This window comes from Pelophylax lessonae, assembly GCF_965119305.1.
Source record: "Pelophylax lessonae genome assembly, chromosome: 7".
NCBI lineage: Eukaryota > Metazoa > Chordata > Amphibia > Anura > Ranidae > Pelophylax > Pelophylax lessonae.
Genome location: NC_138774.1, coordinates 43,766,568 through 43,784,971, shown reverse-complemented (window position 1 = coordinate 43,784,971; position 18,404 = coordinate 43,766,568). Strand labels below are relative to the sequence as shown.

The 18,404-nt window shown below is 41.5% G+C and overlaps 1 protein-coding gene across 1 annotated transcript in view; it reads left to right on the top strand.

Moving 5' to 3' along the window:
- Nucleotides 1-18,404, top strand: part of LOC309560446 (antigen-presenting glycoprotein CD1d1-like) — a gene marked incomplete at both ends in the record, with an annotated part of 59,431 nt that overhangs the window by 14,555 nt on the left and 26,472 nt on the right. Inside the window, 2 exons of the mRNA XM_082264079.1 lie at nt 10,514-10,789; nt 15,010-15,282. Of these exons, the coding sequence (XP_082120205.1) occupies nt 10,514-10,789; nt 15,010-15,282 (549 nt within the window). The remainder of the gene's footprint in view (nt 1-10,513; nt 10,790-15,009; nt 15,283-18,404) is intronic.

Genomic DNA, 18,404 nt, shown 5'->3' with positions numbered 1-18,404 from the left:
ATGCTGCATATCAGTGCTACCTATCATTGCCACATATCAGTGCCCATCAGTGCTGCCTATCAGTGCCCATCAGTGCTCCATATTAGTGCCTCACCTTCAGTTCCTTCCTCATCAGTGCCTGTCAGTGCGGCCTCATCAGTGATCATCAGTGGAGGAAAAAAATTATTTATTTACAAAATTTTATAACATAAACAAAAAACTTTTTTTTTTTCAAAACTTTTTTTTTTTTATTTGTTTATCAAAAAAGAAAAAACCTTGCAGTGATCAAATACCATCAAAAGAAAGCTCTATTTGTGGGAAAAAAAATGACATAAATTTGGTTTAGGTACAGTGTTGCATGACCGCACAATTGTCATTCAAAATGCAACAGCGCTAAAAGCTGAAAATTGTCCTGGGCAGGGAGGGAGTTGAAAGTGCCCTGTATTGAAGTGGTTAAAGTGGTTGTAAAGGCAGAAGGTTTGTTAACTTACTGCTTTAACCACTTCAGCTTCGGAAGGTTTACCCTACTTCGATACTTTAACTGACAATTGCGCGGTCATGCAACACTGTACCCAAAGAAAATTTATGTCCTTTTTTTTCCCACAAATAGAGCTTTCTTTTAGTGGTATTCAATCACCTCTGTAGGTTTTTTTTTTCTTTAAGCAAAAAAAGACTGACAATTTTGAAAAAAAAAAAAAAGACAATATCTTTTACTTTCTGCTATAAAACATATCCAAAGAAAAATGTAAAAAATCAAATTTCTTCATCAATTTAGGCCATATGTATTCTGTTATATATTTTTGGTAAACAAAAAACCCAATAAGCGTATATTGATTGGTTTGCGCAAAAGTTATACAGTCTACAATCTATGTAATGTGTTTATGGAATTTTCATTTTTTCAATTTTGCCTGTGCTTTTCCAAATCTTTGTGCCTGGAAAATTGAGAACAACCATGGCCTCCAAAAAGCATTCTTTTTGCACAAAAGCGCTTTTAGACGAACTGGAAAACAGCGACACTGAGTTACTTGAAGAACTGAGCGATAGCCATTCGTGGGAAAATACGTCATCGGGTGCAGAAAGTGACAACGGCGACGATTCTGGGACTGAGCTCAGCAATGTGCGAACTTGGTGCTCTATTGACCAGGCAGCGCCCCCTAAGATTCCCATTTACAGGAGCACCTGGTATGAAAGTTGACGTTGACCATGACAAACCCTTGACATACCTACAATTATTTTTGACTGATGAGGTTATTGAAAAAATTGTTACCGAGACCAACAATGCAATACGCATAGGAGGTTTGCAAGATGCAGAAAGTGGGAACCTGTGACCAAAGATGACCTTTGGAAATTTCTTGGCCTAATAATTCTTCAGGGAGTGGTGGGGAAACCCCTGCAGAAGTGGTATTGGACAACCAATACATTACTTCCCACTCCATTCTTTGGCACAGTCATGTCAGAATACAGATTTTCCCTTAGGCTACATTCACACCTGAGCGTAGCGTTTTCGCGCGGTTTTTTTTTTACCGCGATTTTACCGCAATTTTTACCGTGATTTTACCGCAATTTTTACCGCGATTTACAGGCGTTTTTTGTGCAGGCGTTTTTTGATTGAATAGATACCAATGGAAAACGCCTGTAATCTGCCCAAAAAGAAGCTCATGTACTTTTTTGAGCGTTGGGCGTTTTGTAAACAGCGTCAAAACGCTCAGATGTGAACAGGGGCCATTGAAATGAATAGGATTTGTCTTGTTGGGTGTTTTGAGAGCTGATCCTAGAGCAGAAAAACTCCCCAAAAACGCCTAGATGTGAACGGAGCCTTATAATGAAATATCTCCACTATAATAATAATAACATAATGAAGAATTTGATTAAACTACTCATCCTGCACCAAAAAAAAATTGGGAAGTATATCAAATGATTCTTTAGAATTTCCAACTGAGCTATGTGCCAGAAAGAGACATCAGCATAGATGAAAGTCTAATGGCCTACAAAGGAAGGCTCAGCTGGGTGCAATACATTGTATCAAAGAGGGCACGATTTGGTGTAAAATCCTACATGCTATGTGAATCGTCAACTGTCTACATTTGGAATTCAGTGATATACACTGGAAAAGGAACAAAATTTGATGAAAAATACAGTAATTATGGAATGGCAACAACTTCTGTTCTTTCACTAATTGAACCATTGCTAAATCAGGGCTATTGTGTAACAACAGACAACTTTTATACATCTGAACTTCTACTGCACAACAAAACTGATGCCTATGGAACTGTAAGGGATAACCGGCGTGACATGCCGCCAATGTTTGGCAAAAAGAAGCTAAAAACAGGAGAAATGGTTGCCTGGCAGACTACAACACTATGGGAGGTGTCGACAGAGCCGACCAAGCAATGACATTCTACCCAGCTATGAGGAAGCAGCAAAAAAAATACTATAAAAAGATTTTCAGTAGGGATGAGCTTCGAGTTCGAGTCGAGGCTAAGTTCGACTCGAAGATCGGTCATTCGATCGTTCGTCGAATGACGAACAAATGTGCTTCTTCGCTCGAAATTCGAGATTCCCATAATGCACTGTGCAAGCGCATGCAGCATGTTATGTGATTCGACAAAGCATGCACCCTGACCTCATGTTTTGGCCAATCAAATGATTGCCTTTAGCCAATCATGGCATAGGGGCCAAGTACACGCCCCCACACTACATAAAGGCTGCCTGCACAGCCGCAGCATGTAGTGTGATTGTGCGGGCCAGGAGACAGGGATAGTTAGGGTTAGAGTTAGAGTTAGAGTTAGGGTTAGTTTAAATTCAAGTTTCCTTTAGAAATGTATTTTTTGCTGCAGAAAGATCTATCCATGCTACAGATCCAAAACTTTACAGGCACATTGCAGGGACCCCCCAGGCACAATATTTAAAGGAATTTTTTTTATTTTTATTGTTTCACTTTAAATATCATTAAAATCACTGCTGCTTTAAAAATGCTTTTTTTTTCATTGATATATGTTCTTTAGGGCATTACCCAGGTCCCCATAAACTTGCATTTAAGGCTTTAAAACGAGTTCTTTTGATTTCGGAAGTTCAAATTCCCATAGACTTCAATGGAGTTCGAAAGTTCGAGTTCGGTAAACTTTTCCGATGTTTGCGGTGTTCTGTGCGAATCAAACAGGGGTATGTTCGGCCCATCACTACCCCTCATCATAAAGTCTCTTTTTTTCATGTTTGTCTCTTACCTAGGTAACTTTGATCTAAGAATGCTAGTAGAATGTACCTTTTTTTTCTCTAATAATTTCACCTCACCTTAGCTTAGTTAAAGACTATCTCTAGGCAATTGTTATCTCCAACCTACTCCCACCCACCCAAAAAACACTGTTTTACTCATCTTAACCACTTGAAGACCGCCCACCGCAGATCTACTGCGGCAGGCGACCTCTCCCAGGCGAAGTGACGTATCGGAACGTCACTTGCTTGGGAGGATCTCAGGAGCGAGCGCGCACCGCTGGCGACATGCTCCCGCTCGTCAGCCGGGAGCCAGTGCTTGTTTCAGGTGGCCCCGAGGGCCGCCCGACACTCTCGATCTCTCCCCTCTGACTGAGAAGGACAGGCAGCTGATGTAAACACAGCCGTCCGTCCTTCTCCCTCGGATGATCATAGAGATCATGCGATCCTGCTATATAGGATCGCATGTCTCTATGGTCATCTCACAAGTCCAACCCCCCCCCCCCCCCACAGTTAGAATCACTCCCCTAGGCTTACATTTAACCCCTTTATCACCAACAGTATTAACCCCTTCCCTGCCAATGGCATTATTACAGTAACAGTGCATATTTTTAGCACTGATTACTGTAGTAATGTCACTGGTACCCCCAAAAGTGTCAAAAATGTCAGTTAGGGGTCTGATCTGTCCGCAGCAATGTCGCAGTCCTGCAAAAAATTGCAGATCGCCGTCGTTACTAGTTAAAAAAAACAAACAATAAAAATGACATAAATCTTCCCGTAGTTAGTAAACGCAATAACTTTTGTGCAAACCAATAACATCGCACGATTGCGCAATTGTCCGTTAAAGTAACGCAGTGCCGAATCGCAAAATAGGGCCTGGTCATTAAGCAGCAAAATCTTCCGGGGCTAAAGTGGTTAATCTGCCATAATGTGACCCATTAGGCCTCATGCTGTAATGTTCCGGTACCTTTGGTACCCTAAATTACACTTTCCACAAGTATATGCGCCCTACCATTTACTTTTGGAAAGGTGCGCATACACCTTTAAGACTGGAGCTGTCATCACTCAGCGCCGGACTAGATGGCTATTTAAGGCGTCGGTTCTCACTCACATGTGTTCGTTCAAACACCCTTATCTGGATGCTAACCTTGCTTGAAACTTCCATGCTTGCAAGCTTACTTCGCTGACGGAACCTCGCTGCGCTGATCCCTGTATCCCGCTACTGGATCATCCGCCTCTCCTGAACCACCCTTCGGCTGTATCGCTAATAGTGCTAAGTACCCCGCAGGGGAATTCTCTATAAACTTATACTAAGCTTACACTATCTAGCTCTGCATAGTAGAGACTGTTTATCACATCTGCATAAACTAGATTGCTAGCTCTTGAGACTACTGCTACTTTTCTGCACTGGGTTGATCTCTTTTGTATGTCCACCTGCTATTCTATCATCTGCTATCATACAACATTGCTAAACCTTCCTGCATCCATCTGCTACTGTCTCACCTTCAAGTGTCTATCACCTACCACCTCCACTCAACCTATCCCTCAACCTTCATCATTGTGTTACCACATGCATAAAGTCACTCTAAGAACCAGCTTGCTAATTGTGTGTATTTACTGGCTGAAATAAGACCTTCCACACATGATGAGTCATTGAGGTTGGGAATGGTATCTCAGCATATCTCTTACATGACTACTGACGTGGAACTATTTCTGCAGCTGAAAATCCACACCATATAAAAACGCAGGAGCGTTACAGATTGAACGAACCTAAAAATGGATTCAGCAGAAATAGTTCCAGAAATAACCACTCAGGTGACACAATTAAAACAGCAAGTATCTGCGTTAATACACGCACTTGCTGAATTAAAAGAAGACAATCAGGCTCTGTCGCAGCAGGTAATTAGACTGACACAACTTACCTCTGCTCAGTCCCCTGAACCCAAGATAAATCCCCCTTTGGTATTTACAGGCGATCGCAAAAAATTTCGCGAATTTAAAAACGCATGTGAGTTACTTTTTTTGCTAAAACCTCGTACCTACCTTACTGATCACATTAAGGTTTGTACTATTATTTCTTACCTATCAAACGATCCTCGAGCCTGGGCAGATTCTCTTTTTGAGAAAAACGACCAGCTTCTCAACTCCTATGCCTTGTTCCTGGCAGAGCTCACTAGCCTATATGATGACCCCAATAGGCAGAGTACTGCTGATCTTCAGTTAAGATCCTTGAAACAAGGAAGGAGGCCTGTGGAAGACTTTGTCGCAGAGTTCAAGAGATGGACCCTTGATTCAGAATGGAATGATGCATCTCTGAAAACCCAATTTAGGCTTGGCCTATCAGAAGCCGTTAAGGACGAGCTCGCCCGAGCGGATCTGCCGAAAACCCTGGATGCATTAATACAACTCAGTATTACCATAGATAGAAGACTACGAGAAAGAAAGGCTGAAAAGATGGGAATGCCATTATCCGTTTCCTCTCGGAGTCTGGCCGTTCCTATGGAGGTAGGAACCATACGCCCACCGCTATCAACTATGGAAAAAGCCAAAAGACGAAATGAAAATCTCTGCTTGTACTGTGCATCCCCGGATCACAAGATAAACGTCTGTCCCCTAGTCAACAAAAAGAAGGGTGAGTGTTCACATGTCTCTCTAGGAGGATTGACAACTTCATTCACTAACCCCTACATTTCTGTTTTTTTGACATTACAGTGGGACCAGAACAGGATTACTACTAAGGCCATGATTGACACAGGATCTTGTGGAAATTATATGGATATATGTTTTGCTGCTTTAAATAAAATTCCTATTATTTCTAAACTCAAACCTGTCTCAGTAAGTCTTATTACCGGTGTTCCGTTATCCTCTGGTCCGATCACCGATCAGACACAAGCACTTCTAGTCACTATTAACGAGTCTCATAGGGAGACTTCTACCTTCGATTTAATACCATCACCCCACTTTCCCATTGTGTTGGGACTTCCCTGGTTGCACACACACCAACCAACCATAGATTGGAAGAAACGGTCCTTGACCTTCCCTTCTTGTTATTGCGAGGAAACGTGTAACCTCCCGTTTTCCGGGAAGATTCTGTCTGTGGTGACAGATGAGATTGTACCACTATGTTATCAGGATCTTTCTGAGGTTTTTCTTGAGAAAAATGCTCAAGCATTACCTCCTCATCGAGACTATGATTGTAGCATTGATCTACTCCCAAATAGCAAATTGCCGTTCGGTCATGTTTATCCTCTTTCACAGGATGAACTTGCCCATCTCAAAACCTATTTGGATGAGAACTTGGAAAAAGGTTTTATTAGACCTTCCACTTCTTCCACAGCAGCAGGACTCTTTTTTGTTCGCAATAAAGATTCAAGTCTCAGACCTATCATCGACTACAGGAAATTGAATGCTATCACAATAAAAGATCGCTATCCTCTACCGCTTATCCCTGAGCTCATTGAGCAGGTGCGTGGAGCTACCTATTTTTCAAAATTAGACCTGAAAGGAGCATACAATCTCATTCGAATCCGTGATGGACACGAGTGGAAGACTGCGTTCAGAACTAGATACGGATTGTTCGAATATCTTGTGATGCCATTCGGCCTATGCAATGCCCCTGCAGTTTTCCAACGATTTATAAACGATATTTTTAAAGACTTACTAGATGTCTGTGTTGTGGTATATCTGGACAATATACTTATATATTCACGGACCCTGTCTGAACACATGATAAGACATGTAAGACTTGTATTATCGAGATTGCTTGCACATAATCTTTATGTGAAGCTGAAGAAATGCTTGTTCCATAAAGATGAGGTACTCTTTCTAGGCTACATCATATCCAAAACAGGAATCGAGATGGACATGAGTAAAATATCCTGCATTCAGGATTAGCCTACACCAACTACACGCAAGGCGCTACAGCGATTCCTGGGATTTTCAAATTTCTACAGGAAGTTCATAAAAAACTTTTCTGCTATTGTGAGACCCCTCACACAGCTCACTAGCATAAAAATACCATTTAAATGGTCAGAAGAAGCAAATAAGGCTTTCCACTTGTTAAAGACAAGGTTTACTTCCGCTCCCATATTACGCCATCCAGACCCATCCCTCCAATACATTCTGGAGGTAGATGCGTCAAACCTGGCAGTAGGAGCAATACTATCCCAACGACCTACCCCCACTTCACCACTTCATCCAGTCACCTTTTTTTCTAAATCCCTGAGCAGTCCTGAGATAAATTACCCCGTGGGTGAGAAGGAACTGCTTGCTATAAAATTGGCTCTGGAGAATTGGCGACATTTACTCGAAGGCACCCAATTACCAATAATTATATACACGGACCATAAAAACCTCCAATATCTTCAGACTAGCAAAATTCTCTCGCATCGACAGGTACGATGGTCACTATTCTTTCTAAGGTTTAACTTCCTAGTGACCTACACACCTGCAGATAAGAACAAAAAGGCAGATGCACTATCACGACTAACTGAAGAAAACTACTTTGAAATTCCTTCCGTTCCTATAATACCTCACAAACGCATTATTGCAGTTGTCCGTTCCTTGAAGGAAGAGGTTCTGCATGGTATAAGGTTGGATTCACCCCCACCACAACTAACTACCGATGCAGAAGGCTTCCTCTACTACAACGACAAACTTTACATACCACCTACCCTACGCACCAAAATCTTGGAATTATCGCATGATGTGCCTATGGCAGGACATATGGGTATGACAAAGACTTTCAATTTGATTTCTCGGCAATTCTGGTGGCCTGACATGAAAACATCTATACAAAAATTCGTCTCTTCATGCAATGTCTGTGCCAGGTCCAAAATTGACACTACGAGACCATCCGGTCTACTATGCAGTCTACCAATACCCCAAACTCCATGGGAGGTTCTGTCATTGGACTTCATCATAGAATTGCCTCCTTCCAAAGGATTTAATACCATCTTGGTGTCAGTGGACCATCTGACAAAGATGGCACATTTCATTGCTATTCGCAGACTACCTTCGTCCAAACAAACGGCAGAACTCCTGATGAAACATGTCTTCAGATTACATGGTATCCCAAAAACTCTTTTGTCTGACCGTGGATCCCAATTTATTTCTAAATTCTGGCAAGAACTATGTCACATACTACGGATTGAGCGGAAGCTCACTTCTCCTTACCATCCGCAGACCAACGGACAGACTGAAAGAGTCAACCAATGCATCGAGCAGTATTTACGTTGTTACACTTCTTACCAACAGGATGATTGGTTGGATCTTCTCCCCCTGGCAGAATTTGCCTACAACAACGCAACTCACAGTACAACCAAGCAGAGTCCGTTCTACTTGAACTATGGGTTCCATCCCTCTATTCTCCCTCCACGCATCCTTCCTTCAAATAACCCAGTAGCCTCAGACTATCTTTCCCAAATAAAGGATTCTCTGGGTTTACTAAATACTACCATTGCACACGCTCACAGTCAACAAAAGAAGTACTATGATCTTCGTAGAAGACCTTCTCCACAGTATACTATCGGGGACCTCGTTTGGCTCTCAACAAAAAACTTGAGACTGAAGATCCCTAGCAAAAAGCTTGGACCTCTGTTCTTGGGACCTTTCCCAATCAAGAAACTTATCGGAAAAGCTGCAGTGCAGCTTACATTGCAATGGACCTAAAAATCCATCCCATTTTCCATGTGTCGCTACTAAAACCCCATGTTCCGGACCAAGGAATAAGGCCTAATATTCCACCTCCCCCTCCTGTACAAGTTGAAGGTGGAGAAGAATACGAGATAAAAGAGATTCTGGATTCTCGTATCTACAGAAGAAGACTTCAGTACTTGGTTAGATGGAAGAACTATGGGCCCCAAGACGACACCTGGCTAAACACCTCTGACATACATGCCCCTAGATTAATCCGCAATTTTCATGCGAGATACCCAGACAAACCAGCTCCAGAGGCCTTCAGGAGCAGGCCTTAAGGGGGGGGGGGGGGGTATTGTAATGTTCCGGTACCTTTGGTACCCTAAATTACACTTTCCACAAGAATATGCGCCCTACCATTTACTTTTGGAAAGGTGCGCATACACCTTTAAGACTGGAGCTGTCATCACTCAGCGCCGGACTAGATGGCTATTTAAGGCGTCGGTTCTCACTCACATGTGTTCGTTCAAACACCCTTATCTGGATGCTAACCTTGCTTGAAGCTTCCATGCTTGCAAGCTTACTTCGCTGACGGAACCTCGCTGCGCTGATCCCTGTATCCCGCTACTGGATCATCCGCCTCTCCTGAACCACCCTTCGGCTGTATCGCTAATAGTGCTAAGTACCCCGCAGGGGAATTCTCTATAAACTTATACTAAGTTTACACTATCTAGCTCTGCATAGTAGAGACTGTTTATCACATCTGCATAAACTAGATTGCTAGCTCTTGAGACTACTGCTACTTTTCTGCACTGGGTTGATCTCTTTTGTATGTCCACCTGCTATTCTATCATCTGCTATCATACAACATTGCTAAACCTTCCTGCATCCATCTGCTACTGTCTCACCTTCAAGTGTCTATCACCTACCACCTCCACTCAACCTATCCCTCAACCTTCATCATTGTGTTACCACATGCATAAAGTCACTCTAAGAACCAGCTTGCTAATTGTGTGTATTTACTGGCTGAAATAAGACCTTCCACACATGATGAGTCATTGAGGTTGGGAATGGTATCTCAGCATATCTCTTACATGACTACTGATGTGGAACTATTTCTGCAGCTGAAAATCCACACCATATAAAAACGCAGGAGCGTTACACATGCACACTGGATGTTTTTACAGCTGCTTTTTTTGGCTTCAGTGCCTCATTTGGGCAATGAAGCCTGGTGATACACTGCTGCAGTTCAGGCCTAAAGCCAAACTGTTTTGTTGCCGTATTTCATTGAGACATCAATACATCACCACTGGGGTCTTCAGGACCTTTGTGGTTTCCACTCACTGACAGCCAATTTGAATTGTCCATGCCACTAGACAGTGACATGGGAACCCAATGAACGATCCTCTTACTCTGCAGTTCAGAAAAGAGAAGGCTTGAGATCCGACACATTACATGACCAGGGATTTAGGTAAGTATTTAGCTGAGGGGGGTAAAGTTGTTGGGGCGAATCCCTGGGCAGAAATTGGTTTTAAATGCCTAGCACTATGAGATTGCTGTGTTGAGGGTTATATGTTTAATTCCCACAAGAGACAATATCAGTATAAAAATCTTTGCTATATAAAGTAGAAATGTAAGGCATTGTTGTGTGTTTTTAGCATCCAATAATGACAGCATTTCCCCTCAGGTCCGTTCATCGTGCAGTGTCTCACTGGATGTCCCGCAAACTCTGGAGAGTCACGGGGCACGTTTTACAAGCTGGCTTTTAATGGTTATAATATGGTGTATCTAGATGTCAGTCTGGGTATTTGGGTGGCTGAACATCCTAATGCCACCCAGTTAGAGTATGCCCTAAATGAAGATCACGATTCCAGCAAGAGCATCCAATTTTTCCTAAATGTCGTGTGCAAACCCCTGGCCAGCTCCCTGCTGTGGTCAGGGAAAGCAATTCTGAAAAGGAAAGGTAAGTGATAAGAAGAATGCAATTCTGAATAGATTGATGTGTGTGGTGTGTGTGCATACACTGTATGTGTGGATATACAGTATGAACAGTGCCTTGAAAAAGTATTTATACTATAATATACTATAATGTTCCACATTTTGTCAAGTTACAACCAAAAACGTAAATGTATTTTATTGGAATTTTATGTGATAGACTAACACAAAGTGACACATATATGTGAAGTGAAAGGAAAAAGATAAATGGTTTTCAAAATGTTTTACAAATAAATATGTGAAAAGTGTGGCGTGCATTTGTATTCACCCCCCAAGTCAATACTTTGTAGAACCACCTTTCACTGCAATTACAGCTGCAAGTCTTTTTGGGGATGTCTCTACCAGCTTTGCACATCTAGAGAGGAACTTTTTTACCCATTCTTCTTTGCAAAATAGCTCAAGCTCTGTCAGATTGGATGAAGAGCGTCCTGAACAGCAATTTTGTCTTGCAACAGATTCCCAATTGGATTTAGGTCTGGACTTTGACTGGGCCATTCTAACACATGAATATGATTTGATCTAAGCCATTCCATTGTAGCTCTGGCTGTATGTTTAGGGTTGTTGTCCTTCTGGAAGGTGAACCTTCACCCCAGTCTCAAGTCTTTTGCAGACTCTAACAGGTTTTCTTGTAAGATTGACCTGTATTTGGCTCCATCCATCTTCCCATCAACTCTGACCAGCTTCCCTGACCCTGCTGATGAAAAAGCATCCCCCATAACATGATGCTGCCACCACCATGTTTCACGGTGGGGATGGTGTTTTGTTTAGGGTGATGTGCAGTGTTAGTTTTCTGCCACACATAGCGTTTTGCTTTTAAGCCAACAAGTTAAATTTTGGTCTTATCTGACCAGAGCACCTTCTTCCACATGTTTGCTGTGTCCCCCACATGGCTTCTCGCAAACTGCAAACAGGACTCTTATGGCTTTCCTTCAACAATGGCTTTCTTCTTGCCACTCTTCCATAACGGCCATTGTTGAGTGCACGACTAATAATTGTCCTGTGGACAGATTCTCCCACCTGAGCTGTGGATCTCTGCAGCTCCTCCAGAGTTACCATGGGCCTCTTGGCTGCTTCTCTGAATAATGCTGTCCTTGCCCAGCCAATTATTTTAGGTAGACGGCTATGTCTTGGTAGGTTTGCAGTTGTGCCATACTCTTTCCATTTTCGGATGATGGACTGTACAGTGCTCCATGAGATGTTTAAAGCTTTGGAAATTTTTTATAACCTAATCCTGCTTTAAACTTCTCCACAGCTTTTTCCCTGACCTGTCTGGTTTGTTCCCTGGCCATCATGATGCTGTTTGTTCACTAAGGTTCTCCAACAAACCTCTAAGGGCTTCACAGAACAGCTGTATTTACACTGAGATTAGCGGTATCAGAGTAAAAGGGGATGAACACAAATGCACGCCACACTTTCCAGATAATTATTTAAAAAAAAAAATTGAAAACCATTTATATATATATATATATATATATATATATATATACAGTATATATATACAGTGGGGATCGAAAGTTTGGGCACCCCAGGTAAAAATTTGTATTAATGTGCATAAAGAAGCCAAGGAAAGATGGAAAAATCTCCAAAAGGCATCAAATTACAGATTAGACATTCTTATAATATGTCAACAAAAGTTAGATTTTATTTCCATCATTTACACTTTCAAAATAACAGAAAACAAAAAAATGACGTCTGCAAAAGTTTGGGCACCCTTCAGAGTTAATATCTTGTACTGCCCCCTTTGGCAAGTATCACAGCTTGTAAACGCTTTTTGTAGCCAGCCAAGAGTCTTTCAATTCTTGTTTGAGGTATCTTTGCCCATTCTTCCTTACACAAGTCTTCCAGTTCTTTGAGATTTCTGGGCTGCCTGTCACGCACTGCTCTTTTAAGGTCTATCCCTAGATTTTCAATTATGTTGAGGTCAGGAGATTGTGAAGGCCATGGCAAAACCTTCAGGCTCTGCTGTATGCTCATGTGTTCACAGAGAGCATGCTGAAAGAAGATAGAAAGCTAGGGGCCTCTGGGCAGGATGAAAGAAATATGAACAGCAGCTCGGGATGCAGTACTCACCTTAATCCAAAGTTGCAACTCAAGTACCTCTATTCCACCACCAGAGGCCTACAGTCTTCCAAGCTAAATTACATGGCTCCACCCTACAGGTGCAAAACCAAAACCCCCTTCATTCAAAGTGCATTGAAGCAAAGAGCAGTGTTGATGCCATCATGTCAGTGCCACTGTCTGCATCAGCATAAAACTGCCCAGGACTTAAGAGAAGGCAAATAAAAATAAAAAAGACCCAGCGCATCATGTGCTTGGCCTGAAAACCTTTGATTAAGAGAGACTGTATTACAAAAAGCATAATATACACTGAGGGGGCCTCAGATGAAGGGGACAGCATTGGAGGGCTGAGCCCCAAGTTGGGTTTTAAGTGTGTCCCCTGCATTAGAATCCCTTTTAGATTTACCAGGAAAAACGTGGTGCAAGGGCCAACCTAACTTGTTCATTTAATTGATTGGCTTACATAAGCAATATGTGCCCTCGGCAGATGCTAATTTTTTACTGCCAGGAGGGGGTGGGGGTCGGCTAATAATCAATCCTATTTTCAGGTCTTTTAATGGAACATAGGATTTATGTTTTGTTTGAAAACCTGGCAGAGGATTTAACACTTCCGGACCCCTTTAACACTCCGACATAGTAACATCCCCCATGTTGCCTACCCTCAGTTAGTCCTATTCCTCCACTTTTCTTCTCTCCATCCCTTCATCCCTTGCCTCACCCCCCCCCCCCCCCCTGCATTTCACATTCCTCTTCTGTTTTCATCTCTTTGACTTCTGGCTGCCTAGTTGGGTTGGCTGGTAGTGTTCACTTTATCATTGACTTCTGGTTTATATGAAGAACTGGAAAATCAAATCGTTTTCTGTTTTATTTTTTCCTCTTTCAATGTTTTTATTGAGTATTCAATATCGGAAAACAAATGAACATAGGTAATCATACAACAAAACACCGTCAGTAGCTCTGAAGGAACATACATGGGTTGACCTTGACGGGGGTAAGCATTAGTAGACTTCATGGTCAATTTCCCTACCTTCCCCACACTGTCAACCTTAAAACATTTTTCATTTTTTTAAATACTTAAAGCATAAAGGGAATACCAAAGAAATTGTGTTGGGAAAGACCAACCTAAAGAAAGTAAGAGAGAAGGAGAAGAAGAAGAAACTATAAGAAATAGCGTGAGTAAATATGATATTGTAGAGTAAGTAAAAATACTTCAGGTCAGATTTAATTAGAGTATACAATGCAAGTTACCTCACATTACCAGCGTGCTTAAAGTAGGCCAACCTATGTGGCCTACAACAGTCCAGCTCAGGGGTCCCCTTCCAGATATGCAATCCACGGGCTCCAAACCTTTTAAAAAAGCCTCACTTTGTCATTGAGTATGGCCAAAAGGCGTTCATTGATCATTATCCAAGATAATTTTGCCTTAACCAATTCAAAGGGTATGACAGCCGATTTCCAGAACCTTGCAATCACTATTCTTGCTGCCACAAATATAAATCTGATTAGCAGCTTGGGATGTCTCCGGGCGCCCTCCACCACGCCTCCCAGCAACGCCGGTTTTGGGGATTTTTGTAGGTTTACCTGGGTCAAGGAATAGACAAAATTGTACACCCTAATCCAGTACCTTCTCACCTTGGGGCATTGCCACCAAATGTTGAATGCTGTTCCTTTCTGACTACATCCCCGGAAGCAAAGTGGAGAGGCCCCTGAGACATAGGAGGTCAGTCTGGCTGGGACCATGTACCTCCGTAGAAGAACCTTCTAATTTGACTCGATGATAGATGTATTGATCAGGGCCCTGGAGGTGTTATGCGCTAATTTATGCCAGTCCTCCAACTCTAAGGATTCATTCAGGTCAGCTTCCCATTTCTCCTGTTTTATTTTTTTGACTCAGAAAGGAATGCAAACTGTATTGACAACCTACTACTAAATCAGTGACATTGTCTCTAGCTGTCAGATTTCTTGATAAGCCTATTTTTACATGTATAGTACATTTTGATATGTTTATGTAGTATGAATATGCATACTTTCATTTTCTTCATGTCCTTCTGTGAAAAATGAAAATAAAGATTATTAAAAACAAAGTTTTGGACCAACTTTAAAAATATTATATTCATTACTCTCTCTCAGTCCAGCCCGAGGTCTCCTTTTTCCGCCATTATAGAGACTCGGTAGATGAGCTGGTATGTATGGTGACTGGTTTCTATCCAGAATCCATCAATGTGAGCTTGTGGAGAAACAGAAAGCACAGAATGGATGGCACCATAACTACAGGAACCCTTCCCAATGGAGATGACACTTACCAGATAGTGACACTGGTGGTTTCAGATGAGGAAGAAGGGCCAGATCTATATTGTAGAGTGGAACACGACAGCCTCACAGAACCTCTGATGATCCAATTAGGTGAGCACCTCCCTAAAATATTATTTTTATGTCAGTTTGTATTATTTTATTTTCCCAGCATTGTCAAAATAAATAATTTGGTTGATTTACTAAATGGGCCAATATTTTTTTTAATTGGTGGAACAAGTGTACACCAGAGGCTGAATCCTGGGGTGGCCTCTTACATTGCTTATATAAGTCAATTATCTGATTTTCTCGCAGTGAATTTGTACATTTGTACCATCCCTAAAGGCATACTAGAGATGCCACTATGAGCTGGACCCCTCAGTAAATGTCTGTAACACAGTGATTTGACTATGTAATTATTGGGACAGTTGTGTGACACTGGAAGTTCTAGTGAAGACTGCTGCAATCCCCAAAATACATTAGAAGCCAGCGTGTGATCCAGCTTACCAGCAGCAAAGGGGAGTCCAGCTTTTTGATACTTACAGAAAAAGTTGGCATTTTAATAGTATTAACCCTAACTTAATGACATTTATTTGATAAATGATTGTCTGTTTTTTACAGTCATGTGGCAAAATAAGTTCCTCCATGGAGGTTGATGACATTTTCAACATATTTGAACAGGCAAACACTGGATCTTTATTCAAACAATGCTTACAGATAAAGGTGATAGACCTGAACAAATGACACACAGAATTGACATGGTCTATTCATTTTCATGATCTAAATGAACAAAAATGAATAATTGTCATATTGTAAAAGTACACCCCTACAATTACCACTAGTGATCGACCAATATCGTTTTTTCATTGCCGATGCCGATACCGATATTTTGGCCATTGCATATCGGTATCGGCTGATATGGGCCAATATTTTGAACATTTAAAGTTTTGAAAAATAAACACAATTTTCAACACAAATCTGTTAGAGCCCATTCAGACAGGGGCGACGGGACTTGCTGGGGCGACCTGTGATCATATAATTGAAGTCAATGCAAGTCGCCTCCAGGTCGCCCCAAAGTAGTACAGGACCCTTTTTCTAAGTCGGAGCGACTTGTGTCACTCCTATTAGAACCGGTCCTGTGCTAATCAATGGCAGGCGACCGACCGCGACTTGTCAGGCGACCAAGTCGCCTGACAAGTCGCGCTAGTCTGAATGGACCCTTATGCCTCGTACACACGGTCAGATAATCGTACGAAAAAACTCGCTTTCGACCTGGTTGCACGATAATCTGATCGTTAGTACACTGCTTTCGACAGCCGATCACAACAGTACATCCAACAAAATCCGAAGGGACAAACAGGAAAACTTCTGTCGTACGATAGCCCCGCGAACGACAATCGTGTAATTAGTACACTATGCGTCCGCTAAAAATCATTCGACAAACACCGCGCATGATCGGAAATAGCGAAATAACCCGGAAGGGGAATCTGGAGAATGTAAACAATGGTTTTACGACCCGACAATAATATTGCAGCATATTCCCAATGTTTTTCCGAACATTCGGTCAGTAGAATAGTAAAATCCAGCTATAATGATCAAGCCTGGTTATTATATTTGTTACCTAATTTTAGCAAAGACTGGCATAAATGTTAAAGATAAAGAACTGATTTTCTTTTCATTTTGGATACAATTTGCAATACACTGTTGGTCTTTAAATAAAGAGCAAATTGTGTGTACAATTATACAATCATACATATCTAATATAATAATGACAACATACAAGGCCAGTGATGGAAGCATGGTAAACTTTATTAATCAACAGATAACCTCAACAATCACAAGCAACAACCATATCAATAGTTGCAAGATCAACAAAACAAGTGCCACATATGTGTGTTTGAATGTCCAAAAACAAGTAAACTTTTTTTTAAATCTAAAAAAAAAACTATAATTGAGTGTAATTAAAATCCTGCGGCCATGGAGTATGTGGTCGTTCCTGTTGCATGTGGTGCCATTGGCCACCATGATGCTGTGATCCTGGTGATGTATGTTGGTTAGATTGGACAAATTGCTGGGATGTCAATCTACTCTCTATGTGTTCTGTCATGCGAGTATGTCTGGTCAATTCCCCTCGCACACCTTTATTCATCGTCTCCAGCATCAAAGTTTCCGCAAACTGACGTTGCTCCTCAGACATTTTACGGAGCTTGCTTGTCACAAGGATGCCAAAAGCATCTGCTTCATCATGTTTCTTAAGAGCAGCGGTTGCTTTGCTTAAAAATGATGTAGTGGCATCTTCAAATCTCCTCCTCTTTTGAGGCCTATTCACTGGAGTTGATGTAGTGCTCTCCTGTGTTATTTCAGTGAGAACATTTATGTCCTCTGATGTTTCCTCTTGTGTGTTTGTCTAAAAAAAGTGACAATTAAGCTTATATTTTGTATCACAGATTGCATTTCACATTAACATCCAACCCCCAAACATCAATTGTACCTGAAAACACAGAATGTATGGATTAGTTATGGGAATAAGAACGTTAATACCTGTGTCTGTGGTATTTCCTCGGTGTCCTCAGACAGGTTTTCTGCAGACATAAAGGTGTCCAACGCTGCAGATGTAGATGGTGTAGATAGTGTACATATGGACGATCTTGCATCCACCTGTTCAGTAAGGAACCGCAGACTGTCAAAATACCATAGTCTGGGAATGTATATGTCCTCCGCTCCTGCTCCAGATTTTTGGGAGTCAACAATTTTGTTCAATTCTCTTTTGAATACGGTTCTCAAATTAGCAATTTTATTGCGTACATAATTAATGTCCGCTGACATATGAATGGTTTTGCATAGGTCTACCAGTTTTGATAGGGCCTCATGCCTCTTATTCCGGTCCGAGTAGTCTTTTGATTTTATTTTCCACAAACAGGGCATCTGTCTGTACATCTCTATGAATTTCTGAAGGAATTCAGGGGATGTGAATTTGTCCACCATGGTTCCTACAAAGATAAACATGCTGGTTTAGCTATGTTGCATATCATGTACACTGGCATAGAAGCATAACAAGAAAATATATCTTTAATTAAATAAAGTGGCAGCAGTAGTACATACGGCCTCTTGCAAGCATACTCAATTTTCACGCTATAACAACAACACCTTTTGTTTTATGTGTCACTCATTTAAAACTATACATGTCATTTAGAACAGCTTGATATAGGAAGATTAACTTAGATGCTAGGAATCTT